Here is a 22,440-nt window from a genome sequence, read left to right as displayed (position 1 = left end):
TAGGAGCTGGTGCAGTTGTTAAAGACAATGTAGTGTTTTTCCCTGGCAGACACCCAGGCTAATGGAGGGCTTCCAGCATCCAGAGCAGCCTCCAAATGAAGGCTTAATTGGCCTCTGAAGCCACTCATATAATTACAAACACTTGTAATGAAGCATGAAAAATACAAGAGCCCAGGACTATGACATGGAGGGAAGAAGTGATCTCATCTATCTCAGAAAATAAATCAAAACTGCTTTACCATCTTCCGTACATTGAACCTTTTTCCCAGCTTCTACCTGGTCTGCAGACTCCACTCAGGTGCTGGTTTCCAGGGCAGTGCTGAGACCAAGGGGAAATCTAGCTTCTAACGCGAGGCAAAACTTCTGCCTTCCCCTGGCTGCTGGGTTGCAGGAGAAGGTTGGACACTGGGTGGACACTACAGTGAACTTTGACTGCCCACTGCTGGTGTGCACAGCAGAGCCCTGCCAGCAGCAAAACATCTGCTTTGTCGAATGCTTTACATTTTGATTCTGCTTTAACTTTAGCTAAATGACCCTCCATGATTTCTGTTCAACAGCTGCTCTCTGAAACATGCATCTCTGCTGATTACTCAGACACAGTAGCAGCAGCTGTAGCACCTGGTCCAGGCAGAGCTGTGTACATTCCCCCTCGTACCAGGGACCTGCAGCCCCTGGAATGCGTGTCCCAGAGCAAACTGGTGGGGAGTCCAAGGTACAACTCCCTCAGTTGCTATGCTGGATTGAGCCAAAGATCAATGGGGTTTGTGCTGTTTGTTACTCTACAATTTTCTAGTTCACTGGGGACAATTAGCTGGCTTGTTTGCGTTGGGGGAGACTCTTGAGTCCTTTGGTTCAGAATCACAGAGTAACTGAGGCTGGAAGGAAGTCAGGACCCATCTGGTCCAATGCTCACGCAAAGCAAGGACAGCTTTGATGTCTTGCATCCTTTCTACAGATCAGGTGGCATCTGGTCCCACCAAAAGGAAATCACAACCAGGCACATTAGGGAGGACCTAGAAATAGTTTAACTTCAATCAAGAAGGCTTCCTCCCTGCATAGACCAGCAAAACAGCTGTACCAGTACCACACCCAGCTTTGTCCAATTAGCCATGCCATCACCCTGGCTAATTAGCCTACTCAGAGCTTTGCAAGGCCACAGCAATATTCCTTATTCTTTCAGTGTCAGTTCAGATAACACTGGACCACTTCACCTTACACTTTTTCAGTGTTGATCACTAAGGCCAGGGACAGGAGCTGTGCGCCATCTGTCACCCACGTCTCTGTTCCCAAAGCTCACAGCTGCTAATGCAGGAAGAGAAAAATTTCAGGAGAAAAATTCCAATGTCTCCTAAGGAAGGAGAAGGCATGGCCAGCATGCCGGAAGGACAGCAAGGAGGCAACAGTCAGCTGGGTGTCTGTCATGGGGTAGACAGACAGCACTAAGCATCACTTTTGTTCAGGTTGGTTTTCACCACACACTTGTGATCTGAAGGCTCACTGCTCTACACACTCCTTGGCCTTCTCTCTTGGACCCTGCGTCCCTCCATCTGGGGAGCTCTGGTGCTCATTTCTCGTGTGTCTACATATGCCCATCACAGTGTCCATACAATGCCACTGAGTCACTCCTACTGGGGACAAGAGATAAGAAATTTCCATCCTCTTCAAAAAACTAACTTTGGCTGGACTTACTCAGCCTCCTGTTATCGCTGTGGCATTCAGCTGCAATTAAACACTGAGAGCTGAACATTGGTCACTGGACAACCTTTTTTTCACGTGACTAATATTGTTTGCCAGGCAACTTCTGGCCTATGCAGGCCAGACTGTGTCAAGAAATACCATAGGATAGTCTCACATCTAGCACTCATGATCTTAGGGTGCATCAGCTGGTCTGCTGAGGCAGGCAATATTCAAGCAAAGGGAGAGCATCCTCTCCCACCCAGGAAGACGGTGATTAACAAACTACAACTTCCCTGGCACAGTCTAGACACAGCCAGCCCCAAAGCCAGGAGTTTTCCCTTGCTTGTACTGGGGTTTGTATCATTTTACAGCTAAAATGCTAAAATCTGATCAAATCACACTTAGCTAGAGCAAGACCTGACGTGAGCTTAACTGCCCTCAAGTGATGACAAGCAGAAAGTGCAGATAAAGAAGTCACCTGAAAAGAAGCACGTTTTGCAGGAGCCCGAGTGGGACTTTAGAGAGGCTCACCTGTGCACAGAAGGCTTTCCCTCACGTGTCATAGGCTCAAGCGTGGGGTTTTACTTTGAAGTGTCTGCTCTGGCTCTGCCCCAAGGGCTTGCTGGAGTTCCCTGTTTTCAGCTCGGCTCAGATAACCATCACAGTCACTCCAGCTAAATGAATACAGCATGGCAAGCAAGAAGGCAAAGCGGTGTCAAATGATTCTTCAGAAGCCGGAAAAGGACCTCAGCTCACAGTCCACCTTTTTTTTTGCAACTGAGATTATGCACGTTCCTGCATGCACTCAGTTACTAGATAATGACCCCAGGTGCAAACATCAAGAGAGCAGTTGTGTCTTTTGCCACGTCTGCACAGCCCTGCCATGAAAGTAGCAGAAACAAAAATAGATGGGGTGTATGCCTTCTTCACAAACAGGGGTTTCTTATTGATGGGGCTGTCATTGGAAGAGGGTCACCAGGAAACCGGTGCATGATTGCCCAACTCTAGATATGGGAGATCCTTTAGAAGCAGCAATGTACAGGTTGACCTGGTAATAAGAACATCCTGGTCATTCTCAGCAGGGACAGAAGGGTTGTCTGATACAGATGATCTTTAAACCGAGGGTTGATGGTCTGAGTTTGCAGAGTCAAGGAGGGCAACTCTTTTGCACCCCAGGCAGCTGACAAGGAAGTTCACATGGTGGCATGTGTCTGGGGTGAGTCGATGTGAGCCAGACAGCAAAACTGAAGGTACCAGAAAGGCCTGCCTCACATATGAGCTCTCCCATAGCTCACAAGGTAGATCATCAGGGAACACCGGCTGTAAGTTTGGACCTGAAGCCAGGGCAAGAGTCAACACAGGGCCTGTGTGCTCATGTAGGCTGCTCGACTGTCCCACCAGGAGAGACAGCACAGGTCTGCTAGGGCTGTATCATGGATACACAGAGCGTATCCCCCTTGGCCCCAGGGCGGCCTGGCTGTATTCAACTCTCGCTAGCTAGTCTTTCTGCTGGCTGCAGGTCTGGCCCTGCTCACAGAGACAGCTCTAAACCTTGGGGAAATCCTGAACAGGTCAGGATGTGATGACATCACCTCCAGAAAAGAAAAGAAATACAGCCTGATAAGGAAAAGGAGATAAGTAAAAGGAATAGGATAAGCAGAGCCAGGAAGCCCAGTTTGCCTTCCCTTGGTCACAGCTAGCCCAACCCAGGGCAACTGTTCAAGCAGCAACAACCGATGTAGCAGGGCTTTCCGTGACCCGCTCACTGCAGGAAACCCAGTAGCCAGAACACGATTTTTATAACTCTGATGCGATCCACGGCCTCGCCGCCCCCCCCCCCCCCCGAGGTGGCGTCTCCGCAGCCCGTGCCCCGCCGCTGCCCGCTGCTCTCTCTGCCCACGTAAGGAAGAGGAGCGCCGGCCCAGCCCAGAGGCAGACCGCTGCCGTGTGCTCAAACACAGGCCGACGGCTTCGCAAGCCGACCCCGGCTGGGGCAGGAGCTGCCTCGGCAGCGACCGCCGCCCCCCGGGCCCCGAGCGGCCTCTCAGGGCGCTTCCGCACTCCCGGGGCGGGCCCGGCAGCTCCGGTCGGCGGGCCCTGCCCGGAGGGGTGCCGGGAGATGTAGTCCCGGCGCCCCTCACGTAGGGCAGAGCCGTCCGGGCCGCCATGTCGTGTCCGCGGCACGCCGGGAGATGGAGCCTCGCTGGCGGCCCTTCCCCGCCCGGCAGCGCTTTCACCGCCGTTCCTGTCAGCAAACATGACCCCATGGCGTGCCGCTAAACGACACCCGGCGGCCGACTGCTGTGGCGGAGGCTAAGGCTCTGCCCCTCCGCGGCGGGCCCCGGCGGCCATCGCCGCGCCTCAGCCTGTGCCCCGCGCTGCAAGCAGGCCTGGCCAGCCCAGGCGCTGTGTTCCCTGGAAAAAAAACCCCAGCAACGAACTCCTTTCACCGGAGAACCTCCTAGGCAAAATATTTGCAAAAGATCAGACTATTTTACTGATTCTTTTTTAGTCCTTAAAAATGTATCGCTGTGTATATTGCTACTTGGAACCGAACCGAACCGAACCAAACCAGCCCCCCCTCAGCTGGACCACGTCAGACAAACCCCAGCGTTAGGTAGGTAGGTAGGAAGGAAGGAGGGAAGGAAGGAAAGGAAGGTGCCAGCAGCCGGGGGATGTGCACAGCTCTGGCGCACAGCTCTTTTGGAATTGACTGGAAGACGCCTGGGATGTTAATTTCCAAGCAGGGCTGTTCATGTCCCCTTTTTTGAAAGAAAGGAGAAAGGACATATCGGAATTTTTCCAATAGAGGGATCACCAGGACAGCCGTGGCCATTGCACTGTCAACCCATCACCTGAGCTGCCTTATTTTGGCGCTGGAAGGCCTGGAAGCCCGTGTGGCTGTTCTCGCTCTCCATCCTTTGGGGAAGATATATCAACACTGTCAGGACTGGGACATAATTTGGTCATCAGAAAGCAAAGATTTTAAACTTGGAGGCCATTCTGGGGGAGGAAAAAAAAAAGTCTTAGTTAGCCTCAGTGACATTCTCTAAAGTTAGACTTTGAAAGGCACTTGTGGATCGAGCAAAGCAGTCTGCAGACCTTCCCTAGGAATTACAAAAAACGACTTGTGGTCACTGTGAATTGGAATGGAAATTATTTCATACATGCCACAAGGACACGTTTCAGACCAGCAGTTTCTATCCTCGGGCAAACTAGGCTGATTGGCAACAGATTAAATGCAGCATTTGTACTAGATTTGGTGACCACAGCGATATCAAAATTATTACAGGTTTTATGTTTATCAAATTGACAGTATAACCTGATAAATGATCACCTGTTTATACTGGAGCAGAGAGACTAGAATAGCTTGCTTCCTCGTGTGCATACTGAAAGTGCAAATACCACATTTCCTCTGTTTTGAGGAAGTATTTTTGGCAACCTTTGCAAAACTTATTTTTGTGATTCCAGTTATTCTAGATGTGACAGAGAAACTCGGATGAGAAAGACAAGAGCAGCAGATTGGACCTGATGAGAATCTGGTTTAGATGCTGGTGTGAAAACCAGAGGTTGCCAAGGTCAACATTTGCAAAAGCTAAGGACTGTGTCAAATCAAAACCGTAATAATGAAGCATGTCATGACTTGGGCTAAAAGCCAGAAAAATTCGAGAAATGGATAGTGCCCAAATGGTCAGGTCTTTTGTCACTAACGTGACAGCAAGGGTGACAGTGAGGAATCCATAAAATCCATACTACTGCCTAGCATTCAGAGTGGGTTCAATTCTTTCTTATGTTGCTGCTCACATCTGCTGCATCCCAAAATGTCTCAGATCATGTAGTCTCCAACACAGCAAATTTCATCGGATAAGATTTCTTGCATGACTGAAATTAAACATACGCATAAGTACTTTACTAGAGCAGAGCTTTACCTCTGCTATGCCTGAAGCTTTTCTGAAGGCTAACTAAGATTCACAGCCCTCAGCATATTACTGTGTTAGGCAAACCAGCAAGCTTTTCTTGAGGGTTCTTGCAAATCTGAAGAAGAAACTGGATGGCAGTTTTGGGAAAGCCAGTGTTACCCTGATGCTTGATAACCGATGACTTTTATTGGAAATTCTGGTGTTAGCTAAGAAGAGGAGAGACTATGACTGGCCAGTGAATGCTGACAATGAGCGTCCCTGCCTTGAAGCCAGCCTCCTCATAAGAGAAGATTTGTAACAGATTGGGAGGAGGAAAAGGAAACTACTACTGCAAAACTTTCATTGTCTAGGAAATAAAACTGCCCCAGCTTGTATTTTAGAATACAACTTTTCTCAATCCTCAAAAAATAGTTGAACCTTCCTGGAAAATTTCTCTGTCATTCTGAAGACGTCATACTCATTCAAATTTGACCCGGAATTATTATTAAGTTATATCTAATTTTAGTGGTGAACTTCTTTGGGTAATTACTGAAGAGAAAAATCAGAGTGACTGGGAGCTTTAAAATCTTAAGACGCTGTCTTCTTTTGACAGACTTAGAAGATAATATATTTATATACATATATATATTTAGTAAGGATTGAGAGACTAATTTTTTAGGTTTTTGGTACCAATTTTTTTACTGCTGTGATGAGCAATCCACCATACTACCTTGTAAAAGCTAGGACTATTTACATCAGCTAAATCAGGACATCAGAACAATGCACTATCAGGAAGAAGTAACAATGAATAAAGTATAATAACATATAAGCTGAAGAAAGTATTATTGCAGAAATTTTAGCTGTGCTTTAAATAGGCAGTATTAGGTCTATCTGTATCAGTGCCTCAGTATTGTACTGAGGGAGCACATGCTGCAACACTGCAGCCATCAAGGGCGGCTTTACAGTAGAACCTAAGGTCTTAGGTCCTGCCTAGTTTCATCCTAAATACCTAGGTGTGACCTTCCAAACCTGTTTTGAGTGCTCTCCCAGCTCTGGCGTAGCCCTATTCACTGCAGAGCTGCCTTTTTAATATGAAATGCTCCTTATGGCTTCCCTAGTTCTGCATTATGGAGGATTGACAATGCCTGCCGTAGTAGTTCAACCTGTGCTGCAGCATCCCTGAGATATTCTGGAATCTGGAAAAGCAGAGTGAGGACATGACTGACATCCAACATGAGGGCTCTGCTGAAACCACACAGTAGCTCAGTGATAGCAGACTCAGTTCTGATGTAAAACAGATTTTATTCCCTTGTCTGCTGCAGGGAGTTTGATCTCATGGCTAATATTCAGTGGACCAGGAGTCACAGCCATCTTGCCTGATAGTCTCTCCATTCTGTTCTCCCACACTTTTCACAGAAGGACCAGAAAACACTCAGCGCAGTACTTGCTGTTTCTTGCACTTAGCATGGATTGCTAAAATCTTCCTCTTCGAAAAAAAGCAGGTTGTCATGTGAGGAATCCCTCTGGGTTTCTGTAAGACTGAAATAAATCCAGTAGGATATTTTGGGCAGGATTTAGAGTACATTCCTGCCTTCAGCATCTCCTGTGAATACCACACTAAAAAACCACATTTTAAAATGTGTGTGAGTGTCCTAGGTGAGCACTTCCGGAAGCTGGTCATTAAAACGCAGTTGTCTCATGAGCACTGATGTCATTGCTGTACACTTGTGGAGAGCTAGTTGTAAACACTGAGTGGTTCAACTGAGAAACCAGCTTCCTGTAGATTAATTGTGACAGTGATGTATGTAATATGTAAATAGAACTAATCAGAGATGCTGGCCATATAACCATGGGGCAGGCAGGAAATGAATACAGCTGAGAACTTTGCAGACTCACTTTCTTATTTTGACCTTTCAAAAGAAAAATAAATAAATTTAGTTTAGCACAGATGTAAACATTTTCCACAGCAGAACTTCTGTTGAAACTACAAAGATTCCCAAGCGTGCACCAAGCCTGAGTTGTCATCACAGATGCCTTACAAAATTCTTTTGAGATCCCTGGCTGACAGGACCTACAGACCCCGAGTGCAAAGTGTTAATGTTCCTGTTGTCAGTGATCCCTATCTGAAACAATGCAATTTTGTTTCCTTCCTTTTAAGCAGCAGCAACAAAAGAGGGTTTTATAATGGGAACTATGTGTAGCTTCTCTTCCACTAACTCTGAAGTATCCCACATAACCAAGTTCCTGCAGAAGGATAAAACTTTTAAGTGCACCACTAAAGAAATTCACTGAATTAGCAGACTGCAAGCTCCTCTACTTGAGATTTACAATAAAACTATTTTCCTTTTGGTATTGCTTCATGAAGCAAAAATGTTTTTTTTGTCTGAAGATAAACAAAACAACCATATGTTGGATCATATCATTATTAAATTGTAGGTCCAATTATGGTTTCCAATAAGGAATAAACAACATAAATATTGAGACGTGATAAATTGTTAAGAAGTTATTGAAGAGCAGAATTATTTATTGAAGCCAAATTCATTCAAAATATGATTTTAATTTTCAACTCCTGAATCCCTTTACAGGAAAAAGAAAGAGAAATATGGAAATACATCTTTTCAGCCCATGCTCTTCAGTGAAGTTTCTTTCCATGTTTATTTTTCACAGGACAGTAAAGAGACTGTGTTGCTTTTTTTTTCTTCCCACAAAGATGAATATCGCTTCCTTTCAGCAGAAACTAAAACAAACAACTCACAAAAGCCATACTGGCAGAGTTGGATTTGAATAAGCAACAATGGTGGAGCTCAGTTGTGGAGGAGCCCGGGCAGTGCTAGAACATGAGCATAGACATAAAGGAGGCAAAGTTTACACTTACCTGGCAAATAACAAAATAGCTTGAAGAGAGGTGCGGCGGGATTACTAACAAAGGAGAACTCCTCATTGTGCTCTAGTTCTTTGTGCTGAGCTGAACCACTCAATCAGGGCTTCACTTCTATTCAGCTGAATTGAAAGTCTGAGTCTTTCAGTGCTTACCTTTAAAAAAGAAATACGACATATTCAGTGTATAATACAATATCCTTATTGCTAATAGTATCAATCAATATTTCTTTCACAGAGGGCAGCTATTGGGTCTACACAAGTCAAGCATGACTTGATCATCAGCTGTGACATCACGTCAAGGAACTTCCTGCACTTTATGATGTATTCATTTTTGCTTTTTTGTCACATAAAGATTGTTTTGCAAATACATATTCTATTCATCTAACTATGAAAGCTCTTGAAAAATGTATTTATTCTTTTCTACAAGTAATAAATCATTAAGAAAATATTGCTCTCACTTTGCAGAGATTATCTTGATTTGAGGGCTTAAAAATCACTAGTCTCCTTCTCAAAAGATTTCTGAATACATTTCAGTGGTTAGAGAAATGGTTGGGAATCAGGACATTTGGTTCTCATCCCAAATTTCTTTAGAGCTTTCTAGGTCTCTAGTCGTGTCATCAACATACTATTCTGGGTCTGCTTTTTCTGGCTTAAAATAACATAGTCATTTTCTATATCATCATCTTGCAGTATACAAATTGGCCCAGAAGCATTTACAGGGTCATTAATACCGTTGCTATAACTACTGTAGCCTGCAGTGCAAAACAGAAATACTTATTAGCACCAGCACCGTCGTTGACAAAACACAGACTGGCTTTGATGCAATTTGGCTACTTCAGGGCCTGGATTTAATATTAGCTTTCTATTAATGGAAAAAAAAAGTAGGGGCGGAAAAAAAGAAGAGATTGTTTGTAATTATTCCCTTCTTCCCGCCCTTCACCCCCCAAAAAAGAAAAAAAAAATTTTTTTTCCAAATGAATTCTCAGGAGATGCACAGCACATTGCTGCATTTGGGACTGATAATATTGTCACAGTATAGTACAGTAATATTTCAAGCATCTAAGACATAACACCCATTGCTTTAGAGTCATTTAAGATTGGACAAGCCATTCAGATGTATGCTGGGGAGACCCCATTGTTGGTGGGTGCTGAAAGAGGTGACATAATGGGTCATTTCCATCTATAAGTTACATGGTATAGTAGCAAGGCAACCATAATTCACTTCTGAGTGGCGTTTCATGCTGCAAATCTTTCTTAAATCAGCTTATATGAACTATTGAGGCTACAATTAACAACATTTTTCAGGAACTGAAATCACCAGGTAATAAAATGATGGCAGATGAACACAGACAGTATTATATACACATAATAGGTGAAAAAAAGAGCTCATGTCACTACCACTGTTGCAGAAAAATGAATAAAATCATGCATTCTATATTTATTTACTTATTGGTAAAAGGCAGAATATATTATTAAAGACAGCTGTGGTTAAAGCCAGTTTAAAATAAGCAGGATGTGATATATGAGCCTACTTTGAAACTGAAAATGCATTTTAAAACCATAACCGTGCTTCTTTAAGGTCCTTGGGTCACAAAAGGCAGTTTTGCACTGAATATTTCCCATTCAGTCCAATTTTAAAATTTGTATCACACATGTAATACAGGTGAGTTTTCTTTCATTTTTTCCCACTTAAAAAAAAATCACAATAGATAACATCTTTTTTGTTACGTTTCAGGAATTTGGAGTCCCAGCAGAGGTTTTTTTTAGTTCTTTTGAATATTAGTACCTTCTGTCCTCCTTAGTTCCACAAGCCACAAAGAAAAGGCCATGGTGGGACTCTCACCAGAACTTACCCATGTTGCAGTAATTGCACAGAACTGGACAAAATTGTGGGAAGGTGATGAGGTCATGTCTTCTCCCCAGGGCTCAGTGTCTTACCTGAATAATCAAAATGAGACATTGGCATTAAAAAAGGAGAGCTATTTAATTCCTAATCAATTAACTATTGCATAATTTTAATCTTTTCCAGCCTTTCATTCAGCTAACATTGAATGGATTTTGTTGGTAGATGTATTTTTCCTATGACATCTCCAATGCAAATTATACTTAAGAACAAGAAACTTAATTGATATCAAGCTTGTATGTGAAGAGGTAATTTGTGATGATCAACCTAAAAACTTAATACATTTTTACATTATGTAAATTGAAATGAGAAATTTTTGGTTATTTACTGTAAAAAAAAAAATCACAAATTTTTGTGCTGACTAAAGACATTTTATCCTGGCTGGGAGATTGTAAAAGAAAATAAAGCCACAGATATAAAAAATAAAGGAGGAGTTTTAAGTGGACAAACTTGACATTAGAAGTAGGTGCTCATCATTTCTGAAAAATGGTGCAAAATTTAAAATCTCCGCTTACAAAATATCTGATCAACACAGCTTCATCTGGCACTTGCAGGAGACTCTGAGAAACCCCGAGTTTCAAGTTAGCATACTGTAGGTAGAACTGATTTTGTTGTGTCCAGCATATGGTACTTGAGGCTGTAGAGGGCAGTTTAAGGTCAGTTAGAAGTTCTTCTAAGAGCTTAAGACAATGTTATACGTTATTTTATGCAAAATTCTTCTCATTAAAGTTCATTTTAGAGAAACTATGTACACTTCTCACAGGTGTTTGGGGAAAAATGATGGCGTCATCCTAAGTCTAGTAAAATACCAAGTTCCACAAGCAGAAACCCAGGAGTTGCTCTCTGTTGATAGCTGTGTTTGTCTGGATTATCAACGGCCATTTTGCAAAGCTGCAATCTCACTTCCCTAAATGACGACTGTAAAACCAGAACCCCACATAAAGTCCGGTGTACTTGCAGCTGCAGTGGCAGTGAAGGTGGAGAACCTCCTTCTTCCCACTACCTGCTCTGGAAACTGCTCAACAGCCAGTTGGGGGCAACCCAGCCCGATACAGCATGTGAGAGCCCTCCCGAGCACATCGGTTACGCCAGATGCAACTGCTGTAAGGAAGTAAAAGAAACATTTTCTGAAACTGTGAAGCTTTTTTAGAGGAAGATGGAGAACCCACTTCTTTTATTCCCCCAACTAAATATTTCTGCTTCAAAGGATAAATCCTATTACAAAGTCATGAAATCAACAATTAAAGAAGAGCCACATAAAGCAAGCAAGCCTGGGTAAGTTTTAAGGTCATGTTGACACTCTGAGTGTTCTGTTTACGTAGAGGATTCTTCTAACATAGCTTGTGGGTAAGAATGTAGGGCACAGATCGTTTTATTTTTGACTTATATATATATGAAAACTCATGAACTGCAATCCCAGGAATTGTATATGTAAGATATTAATTCATCGTGGAAATATTTTTTAAGAAGAAGAAACAAAAGAAACAATAAACTAAGAAAATAGGAAAGGGAGGTTTCAAGAAGTTCTGAGAAATGCTTCTTTAAAGCCTGAATATGATCTGGGAAAGTTTCTTTTTAGAAATTTCAGATGACAGAAAGCAATACTTCCTTTTTCTTTGCAAAACATTAAAAGTAGAAGATGCTGAGCCAACCGTTTATGTTCTCTAATGTGAAATCTCACCCTCCTATCTTTAAAATAAATGAAAAAGATACTGAAAATGAAAAGATTTCCATTTCTCTGTCAGTGCTTCATATGTAAATTTGTGCTAAGCTATAAAGAAAAAAAATCATTAATGTGAATAATATATGTAGAAGTAACATCAACATTACTATAAGTGAACATAGGGGGATCTATGATGCAGAAGCAGATATATTAGTCAAAGGAAATATTTGAGGGTAAACCCCCAACTTTCAACAAGGTTGCTTGAAAAGCTACCCTAAATCTGTTGTAGAGCTAAGCAGAAGAGAAATAGGCTGAGCCTTCTCCTGCAGAAATCTGAATTCCATGAAGGTGATCATCTTGGTAAACCTGGAAGCTTGACAAAAGCAGCAAGGTAAGCATTATAAAAGACTGAGTTGGTGGGGATTCCTTTCAGGAAGTGCCTGTGTGACTCAGAACGTTTCCTGCATTTGTGCGTGTGCATTCAGACTTCGCAGAGGATAACGCTTTCAAGATCTATTTAATTTAATAGTTAGCAATCTAACCCAAGCATACAAACACTATAGAATTATCTGGTGTGCATCAAGGTAATTCACCACTAGTGTTTTCACACTACTAGGTGTAGACTGGTCCCCATACACTTGCAGATAGGTTTAAACCTTTACTCATGCCAACAGCGTTATTAGTCCACTGACTGTATTGAGCAAGCATCAACTCAGAAATGTAGCTGACTAATTACTGCTTACAGGAAAATCACACAGCTCCTTGGAAAGCAGGTTTTCCAAAGAATTCTGTGATGTACACGTCAGATGCATGTCAAATACTGAATGCGTATTTCCTCAATAATTGCAGTAATTGTTTAAACACTCTTGTCTCCAAAATTCAGATACTGTTGTTTAAACACTGTTGTAATACTGTCCCTGTTATACTATTTCTCATAAAGATGCAGGCTAAAATCTTGGTTTTGTTGACTTCAATAAGAGTTTAGTTCCTGACTTCAGTGAGTTACCAAGATCTCACTGATATATTAAGAATTGCATTTGTAGGTCTTGGCTGAAAAGAAGGAATGCGTAAAGTACTGCAACTCCATGCGTAAAAAATTAGCCGCCCCTTTCTTTCCATCACAGATCACTTCAGAACACTTCAGTGCTTCCTGTGCTCTTTTGTCTTGTTAAGCTTGATGAACCTTCTTTAAGCAGTTACTATCTTTGGGACCAAGGTGCCTGCTTTGACCAGAACTCCTTCTACCAGCCCTTACTAATTCTGAACACATGGTAGAAATTGTATAAAGGCCCAAACTCTGTTTCTAGAACCCATGAAAAAGTGGCTGAGAAGTGGGTATCTAAACACTTGCACCTATGCATCTGGATAATTAAGCAGTGTTTGTTGCTCACATGTCCAAATATCATGCCCATCCAAATGACAGGTTGTACTCATGATCTGGAAGACTTTCCAGTCCACGGTCATGGGGGGCTTCATTACTTTCTTTTTTTCTCTCTCTTGTTTTGCTGCTGACAGAAGCCTTAATTCAATGGTTTTACAGTTCACTCAGAAATACAAGACGTTGCAATGATGAACAAAGGTAAAACAGTCCTGAGAACACCCTTTTTCCGTTTCTCGGTTCCAGACATGTAAAACCATGCTAAGATTGCATCTAAAAAGAGAAGGCACAGCTTCCATGCCACCTGTATGCAGACAGTATTGGGTGGCTGATTACCCCTGGGTATTTCATACAAAGTACACAGCCATCAGTGCATTCTCGTAATCTGTGAAAAGGCACTTTCAGAGGCAGATACAATAGTGATAAATAATTCTCTGAAGAATTTTCCCCTTTTAACAGACTACCACTTCTTCACTCAGCCAACTGCTTTTTACCACATTACTGTCAGCCAGGTGCCTGACTAACAGGGATTCTGCTGTTCTTGTGGTATGGAAGGGTAACTGGTAGATTTTTGCTGATCTTTCTCTCTCTCTATATATATACAGAGGTGTAGATTATTTTTGGCAAAAATGGAAAAAAAAAAAGAAAAAGAAAATTACTGTTCTTCAAATAATAAAGTGAGATAATAGTTTGAGATTTATTATTTAAGTGATTTACTTGGTTTTTATGATTTCCATTCTTCGCACAGAGATGCTAACTTAAGTAGAAAGATAATTTAATGAAACACTGCACACAGATAGTGTGGTGATAGTGGAAATGCCTGTAACCTGTTAATTAGTTTCTTCTCATCTTTAGAAAGTGGCAAAGCTGAACAAATCTTGGTTTCTGTCTGTTATTGCAGCAGCTCATTGCTGCACCCAGGTGTTGGGGATCTGTGAGGCTACTGGGTTGATGCAGTTCCTGAAGGAAAACTAGAAATTCACACTAAGAGTTTCCAAACCCAGCAAAGAACCTCTCTGGCATTCCGTGCAGTTGTGGACTGCATATTGTGTCTGAAGTCATCAGGGTTTATCTTTCACTATAACCAAATTAATTTCCGTAGCTATAGGAACCCACTGTTCCCAGATTTACAAGTCCACACAGTTCAGAGAACTGCACTTTTTGTACTTCTCATAACTAAAAAAACTCTGTAAGGAGTGAGGTCTCATGTTCACTGACTCCAGAATCCCCCTACTTTGCGTCCTATGCTCATTTCTTGAATTTCAGTTCTCCAGTATTTGTACCTCTCAAGAACTGTATGTCTGTCCCTAGTTAAAAGTTTCATTCCTATAAAGCAATGACTTCAGCTAGGAGACATGTGACACCTATTAAAAAAAAAAAAAATCCTCCTTTTATTTTTTTGCAAAACCAGGACCATTACTGGCTTAAATTTCTTCCCAAAGTGACTGGAATTTCCTTTCATCTAAACTTCATGTGCCTACAGATTTTGCAAAGGGAACCCAAACTATGTGAATCAGGCAACAGAACGGCAAGCCTCCGTGAGGAAGCGGGAATCATATCCAAAAAGTGTTCAGTCCATAAGAAGTTGTTCTAACCAACTAACCCTGGACAAGTTGCTTACTGATACTTTTAGTGTACTGTGCTTTGCGCTCGAATGAAAATGGTTCTAAATATTAATATTCATAAAGCACCTGATAAAAATGGACTTCACTTTCAGGCTTGGAACTTAAGTCCTAGTCCTAGCATGATACAGTTCATGTCTGGGCTTACTCCAGTTCTGGTCTACTAAAAATCAAAGTACTGTCCAGGTGTGTGTACAGGGTTAATCTGTACAAAACTAAAAAGGGGCTTCTCCAAAATTGTATTTGTGTGAATGAAGTAGGGTATTCTTTTATCCTTTCTGCATTGTTCTCTAGAGCAGAATATTTGAAATCAAAGTAAAATACATGCAACTTGACATATTTGATGAAGAATATGTGGCGTTTTATAAATGGAGCACAGTGTCTCAGAATAACATGACATTTGAAAAATTTTTGTGGTAAACAAACCAGGCTATGTGTGCTATTACCCTATAAGACTATCACCTAAACCATATTGCTACAACTTTGTCTTCAGGCTATAGAATTTCCCGTCTTTCATTAAAAATAGACTGTGGTAACACAGCCTCAGACCGAGTGCATTCAAAACCACATCTCTGCAAGAGTATTTTTAAAGTTTAAATAGGTGACTGACCTGGTTCCCTTACGAATTTTACCATACAGCATGATCTCAATTCCCTTAAAGATTAGTAGCACAACACAAACACTGAAGAGAAAAATCTCTGCTGTGATGTTTTTTTAAACAGGGGGAAGAAGTACAACTCTGCAGGAAAAATGTCAGAAAAAAAATTAAGCCAAATGTTTCTAAAGTCCTTAAGAGAATGAGCTCCTTTAGTGATGTCGTCTAATCAAAGGCTTTGGGAAACAGTCCTGAGCAATAATGTTAACAGATAACACATGTTACAACAGCTTCATAAATACATAATATGCCAATTCTTCAAACCCACTTTGTTTCTTAAGCAGTGTGTCTCCTGAAGAAGCAGTGAAATGGGGAGAATCTTTTGACAAACTGCTTTCTGAGAAAGGTTAGTAGTTTTTTCCTCTCTGTGCTGACTGTTAGGATGGAAAATGATGGAAAATTATAAAATCCAGTTGTGCACTTAAATAGACCTGGCAGTTACCTAAACTAGGTACGATGGGTCATTTATAGCAGTGCGTGTTTCTGCTCCGCTCGCATGCTTAGGCTATAGCATGCTGTCAACTACTGAAAATAGTTGAACATAACTTTTAAGTTTCATATTTTATTGAACAAAGTAATATAACAGGCAGCAAAGAGTTCCTTCACTAAACAGTAGAATTTCATTTGAATATTGCTCAAATATTCCTGACTGCAAGACCAAACCTTAAAAATGAAAACATGTTCGATGTACTTAAGAAAAGACTTTGTCACTTCTGATACAGTTTGTTTCTAAAACAGTGATAGGATCAAAGCTGGCCATCATTTGAAAGGGCCTGTTGCTTACATGATTATCAAATGCACATATGTCCCTCCTTCCATTTTGGAGGGACACACGTGTGATCCAACTACAGTGCTGGATACTATGTGCTTTTCAGATCTGTTCCTTCAGCAATTGACATCAATACGATTGCATTACTTCCACAGATTAAGCATACTTGGGAAAGAAAATATCTTCAGCATAATAACAAGAGGATAAAGCAAATTGTAAAGATGCTAAAAGCCATTCATTTTAAATTGTTACTGGACAACAGTCTACTTATGAGCAAAGATTCAAATAGTGTTTCGGTCAGCCTAGGCTGATATTCAGCCAGAATAAAGTCCGTCACTTTCACATACCTCCACATGTTTTGATTGCTTCTATTTCTAAATTCACGAGATCTTGGTAGTGAATTTTTACAGATGCTGAGAATTCTGTAATGGGAGTTACAGCACTCAGGATCATAATGAAAGAACTGCACTTATTTTAAAACCTTTATGTATTTTAAAATTATTATCTATAACATGATGTAATTTAAAGGGAGCACAACCTATTTTGTGCTGACTGTGTGAAAAGAGTAACTGTCCAATAAGGATATGGTTTTTTAATGCAATTCAACATTCCCTTCTGTAGCGGGATTGGATGCCTTTACAAAGTTTCTGAAAACTGAGTTCAGTGAGGAGAACATCGAGTTCTGGATAGCTTGCGAGGATTACAAGAAAAGCAAAGCTGCACATGAACTTTTGCCAAAAGCTAAGACCATTTATGAAACATTCATACAGAAAGATGCTCCAAAAGAGGTATAGTAAAAACGTTCTTCATTGTACACAGTATTTGACACAACTGCATCTGATGAAATCTGCTTTTAGGAAGTGCACGCCCAGAAGCAGGGGCAACAGTTAATCATGTAGTCACTGACGTAAGAAGGCTGTATCTTAAATGTCAAAGCTCTGGAAGGAAATCTGGAAGCAACTGCATAGATTATTCTCACTGTCCTCCATACTCCTTTCAATACTCTCTCCATGTTACTCTTCTAAGTGTAGAGCATGTGTTTAAATATTATATCATAGGAATCAGAGATTCCTAATGTTCTGTAAAGCCAGGATATATATATATACATATACAGGGTATATTTAAGATAAAATAGTGATGTTAAATGTTAAAGCTGCAATGAGACATACCAGCTAGCATTTGTGAAAAAGTATTATCTGTCTTTATGTAAAGCTACCTCCAGAACAACTGATTTATTCTCCCTTTCTCTTAAACCAGTAATTATCTATTAAATTATTACATAACTGAGATTCAGAAGCTTTTATTTTAAATAAACCACAAGACTAAAAGAGACTAGAAGAAACTATTAAATTAAACATATCCTTTAAAATAATAATGATGTTTTAAACATGGACTTTTCTTGATTGGCCCCTCCCCTCTTTCCACCCCCCAGCACTAATTGCATATTCTTTGTACACGCTGACAGTAACATACCAAAAAACATGTTGATATGTCAATCTTCACCAACACTAAGGCCTTTTTATATTACTATAACAATGCAAAAAGTTTTCATATTTACAATTTCTTCATGTTACTGAAGCCTGTTATAAAGGATTCATAAATGAGCAAAAGCAAAATTTTTTGCCTGCTCTAGGAAGGAGGTGAACAGGTTGGGAGGTGATGAACTCTCACTGAAATCACAATCAGCCTCTTGAATAAGTCTTTTGGACTTAAAATTTCCTATAATTCTATCAAGTTTGAGCAGATCAAATATGTCACTTGCCAATGCTCCTTTTCCCCTGTATTCTTTTATCTGTCACAATAGCAAAAGTTAAACACTAACTGCTACTTCCCTGTAGCAAGGGTGAAAAAGGTGTAATTCTCATTTTAAGAGAAGGATTGCAAAATGGTGCGATTTCCACCTGTAATACCCATAGTTTATATTCAAGATTAAGTTCCACTTTTCCTAGGAAACATTACCTTTCAAAGACATGTCCCTTTTTATTTCTTCCCCTGCTGCATGCCTTTGGGGTGGACCTTACATAAAAAGAAACCCCCTGAGTTGTTTGAGGTAGAACCTGTCATTGCCAATTGATCAATCTATGAGCAGTTATGGTAGGGCATCAAGCGCTGATGCTGTCAACGCTTATGAGATTGACGTAAGCAAAAAGATGAGCAGGAGGAAAGCTAGGGAGGGGACAGGGTGTGGAAGTCGTACTTTGGCTAACACTAATGTAACGATTTCTTTATCTGTCATACTTTTGATTTGGTGCACGTAGTGTGGGTGCTGTTGTTCACCTTAAGCAGTTGGCTTTGGTGAAACTTACTTCCTTGGGTTCAGCTGAGCAGCTGAGACCAGCCAACAGCATCTCATTTCAGACCACGCAGCTCTGGAACTTGCCTCTTCTCTCTGACTAACTTCTTGTCCAGCAGAGCTCTTTTACACACAAATTTCTGAGTGTACAGTTTGATAGGATCATAAAATCTTAGGTTTGATGAGTGGACCATTTTATCGTCCTTATTTGCCCTTCAGTTCTTAGATCTAAACTATTTGTTTTAACTAGCTTTATGGAAATGACAGGTGTATCTCAGTGAGGGGGAAAAAAAGCATATTATAGAAGTCACTTTTTGACTGGATCAACAATTTTTTTATATATTCTATCCTATTTTTCAAAATAGCATGCTTAAATCAGTGCCTGACACTTTAATAAAATTCTTATACTAGTTAAATCTTCCCAGGATGAATGCAACAGCACATGGAATAAATGATCATTTTGATATGCTTTTCCCATCTAAAGCTTCCAGAAACCCATTAAAATAATTTTTATATTTTTACTTATTAGAGTTTTCTCACCTTCCTACTACAAAAACTCTACACAGAAACCAGAAATTTTAAATATTCACTAACATGGTCTAATGAGACACAGTTCTACATGAATCCTAAATGAGAATGGAGGGAGTTCTGTATTAGTCTGTTGTTGCAAAGCCTGACAGCTGCAGCTATACAAAGATCACTATTAGAAAGTTTCTTATAGTCAAACATCAAAGTTTATCTTCTATTTTACTGGTTTTCCATTGTACCAATGACACATCTGTGAAGACTTTCTGACAGCCATTACTGAACATGAACATACTAACTAATTCTGTGGTATTAATATCTCATTGTATCAGGGATTCAAGGTCATCTTATCAGAAAAGACTTTCACCAAAGTACAGTATCATTGCTATGGATAATAACAAAAGAAATGCATGGATGTACATTTAAGAAATATACTTTTCATCATTCTCCAGGTGAATTTGGACTTTCAAACCAAAGAAGTCACAAGTCAGAATATTGAACAGCCCATCATCACCACCTTTGATGCAGCACAAAACACAGTCTACAGGCTGATGGAGCAAGACAGCTACCCACGCTTCCTAAGATCTGATCCTTATTTAAATTTGGTTAAGGGGAGAAATCCCAGTCGTCCTACCCTTAGGAGACGATCACGATCTTTTACTGTCAGTGATTTCCAGGGTGTACAACCAGACTTTACCGTTTGGTAACAGGGAAACTCAACCCTCATAAGTTCTAGCTACTGCAGCAACTCATATGTGTTTTAAAATCCAAATCTTTAGCAGGTGTGAATGAGTGGAAAGCAAAGTTACATGCACTTATACCAGGTCAGAGTTCTGTAGCTGGTGATTAATCTCATTTATTATAGAGATGTAGGCAACATATTGCCATGACACATCATGTAAAGTTTTCATACAGTATTTTTTTTAAACTCAAGCAAGAGCTATAATCGTATTTGGAGGAAAAATTTGAGTTTCCTGCATAAAAATGTTGTATAAAATGCCATTTGATAATATCTACCATGTATCTTGGACCTGTATTATTTAGGACAGAGTTTCATCACAGTTAGAATCTATATACCTAGCCTTTGCACATATTTATGTTTCTGCAGTATTTCCTACACTAAGCATAGAGTATTTGTGGTATTTTCTCATACTGCAAAACACATAGGAACATTATTCAGTATAATGTAAATTACATGGATTTTAACTACAGCCACTGCATAATTAAAATTCAGCTATTGCATATTTTAAGAGGAACATAAGAATACCTATTTAATTTTGGGGGGTAATGCTGTTTTCATATTACATGTGTCTCTTCTCTGTATTTAAGTTACGCTGTACAGATTAGCTTTGCCATCAAATACTTGTATTCTAATTTTCTGCAACCAAATGAGCAGCAACAAAGGGGCAAGAGTGCTATTTTAACACAATACGTGTCATTAAATATCAGGTCATGTGTATGTGTGTATATATATATTAAAAAAAATTCTACTTTTATTTGTAAGTATTAATCGTATACCAACTTTGTTACTAAACTTTGTTCTAAATTTTTTCTGCCTTTTATTTTGAGAAAGAATCTGAAAATTAACAGCTCCTGGACTCAGGTAGAATAACCCTCAGTTCTACCGGTCATTAATATACTCACTATGGTTATAGAGAAGGAAGGAGAGATCTCCCCTTTTATTTCTTTATTATTGAAGTCACGCATATCCTTTTCATAGTCAGTATATGCAGTTATCCTGTCCTTTTCTTTCAGAATTGATGCAGTCATACTTTGAAGCATGGGGCAATTCTTAAAATCTTAAACATTAGTTCAGTTTAGCAAGTGGCTGCAGGATTTAGCTGTAAATATGACTTGTACATTCAGTCGCTTTGCACGGAATTTAAGCTCTCTCCCTTTTCTTCCCCTTTCTGTAAGTCGTCAAAGTGAAGAGGTGCAGTTCGTAAGTATGGGACTTTATATTCTTTACTAATTCAGGGTATATATGAACTGCTTGATCTGAGGGTTTCTGTGTCTGCTTTACTAACTTTCAATAAATCTGATCTACCTAAAAAGTTGTCAGGATTCAGTTTATCACTAGTACATTGATGAGTAAAATGTGAAGACTTCACTTCACTTCACTTATAATTCAATACTAGCTGTAATCATTACCATTTCAATCAAAAGTGTTACTGTGCGCAGAAACCCAAACTCACCAGGAAACGCTGCTGAGCTGCAATGATCTGGGCACCATCTCCAAACTCTTAGCTTTACCTGGGGAATAGACAGGAACCACATTTGTAACTATGAGGAGTATGATCCTTGCTGATTTATTCCATTATCCTTCCATGATCCCAAAACTCCAGGCACATGCTATTTCTAACTGTGTAAGTTGTTAGAACCTGGGCACAGTGATTCAGGAATAAATCAAATCTTTTTAGTAGCACTGATACTGTATTTCAGTCTCTTTATTGATACCAAATGCAGTTTTGGAGCTTGTCAGCCTCCGTTTTTTACAGTCTACACCACTATCGTCATTGTCACAGGTATCACATGAACAAGTGAATGTAGTGAAAGGCAACTTTCTAACCCAATTTCATTGCTGGAGTCAGTATATATATACGTACATATATATATGTCAAGGTCCAGAGGGACCTTGACAGGCTCGAGAGGTGGCCCTGTGCGGACCTCACAAAGTTCAACAAGGCCAACTGCAAAGTCCTGCGCATGGGTCGGAGCAATCCCAAGCATGAATACAGACTGGGCGATGGATTGAGAGCAGTCCTGCAGAGAAGGACTTGGGTGTATTAGTGGATGAAAAACCAAGTATGAGCTAGCAATGTGCGCTCGCAGCCCAGAAAGCCAATCGCATTCTGGGCTGCATCGAAAGAAGTGTGGCTAGCAGGTCGAGGGAGGGGATTCTCCCCCTCTACTCCACTCTCGCAAGACCCCACCTGCAGTACTGTGTTCAACGCTGGGGCTCCCAGCATAAGAAGGACATGGACCTGTTGGAGCAAGTCCAGAGGAGGGCCATGAAGATGATCAGAGAGTGGCTGGAGCACCTCTCCTATGAAGATAGGCTGAGAGAGTTGGGGTTGTTGAGCCTGGAGAAGAGAAGGCTCTGGGGAGACCTTAGAGCAGCCTTCCAGTACCTAAAGGGGGCCTACAAGAAAGCTGGAGAGGGACTTTTTACAAGG

General features: G+C 40.7%; 1 protein-coding gene and 1 long non-coding RNA gene across 3 annotated transcripts; one reads left to right on the top strand and one right to left on the bottom strand.

Moving 5' to 3' along the window:
* Positions 1–5,380: 5,380 nt before the first annotated feature.
* On the bottom strand, positions 5,381–11,156 carry LOC128148552 (uncharacterized). The gene is made up of 3 exons (XR_008237315.1): positions 10,875–11,156; positions 8,452–8,609; positions 5,381–7,115 (listed from the first exon to the last, which is right to left on the bottom strand). It is a non-coding gene; the product is annotated as an uncharacterized LOC128148552 (long non-coding RNA).
* Positions 11,157–11,310: 154 nt separating this feature from the next.
* Positions 11,311–20,810, top strand: RGS18 (regulator of G protein signaling 18). Of its 2 annotated transcripts, none has more exons than XM_052802466.1 (5): positions 11,311–11,634; positions 12,312–12,413; positions 15,962–16,023; positions 17,068–17,234; positions 19,717–20,810. In XM_052802466.1, the coding sequence occupies exons 1-5, from the start codon at positions 11,516–11,518 to the stop codon at positions 19,969–19,971; spliced, it is 705 nt and encodes a 234-aa protein (XP_052658426.1). In that variant the 5' UTR covers positions 11,311–11,515; the 3' UTR covers positions 19,972–20,810. The 2 variants fall into 2 exon arrangements, with proteins under 2 accessions (XP_052658426.1, XP_052658425.1); XM_052802465.1 differs by having other exon boundaries at positions 15,959–16,023.
* The last annotated feature ends 1,630 nt before the right edge of the window (positions 20,811–22,440 follow it).

This window comes from Harpia harpyja, chromosome 11 (genome assembly GCF_026419915.1).
Source record: "Harpia harpyja isolate bHarHar1 chromosome 11, bHarHar1 primary haplotype, whole genome shotgun sequence".
Taxonomy (NCBI): Eukaryota; Metazoa; Chordata; class Aves; order Accipitriformes; family Accipitridae; genus Harpia; species Harpia harpyja.
This window is presented reverse-complemented; position numbering and strand designations above follow the sequence as displayed.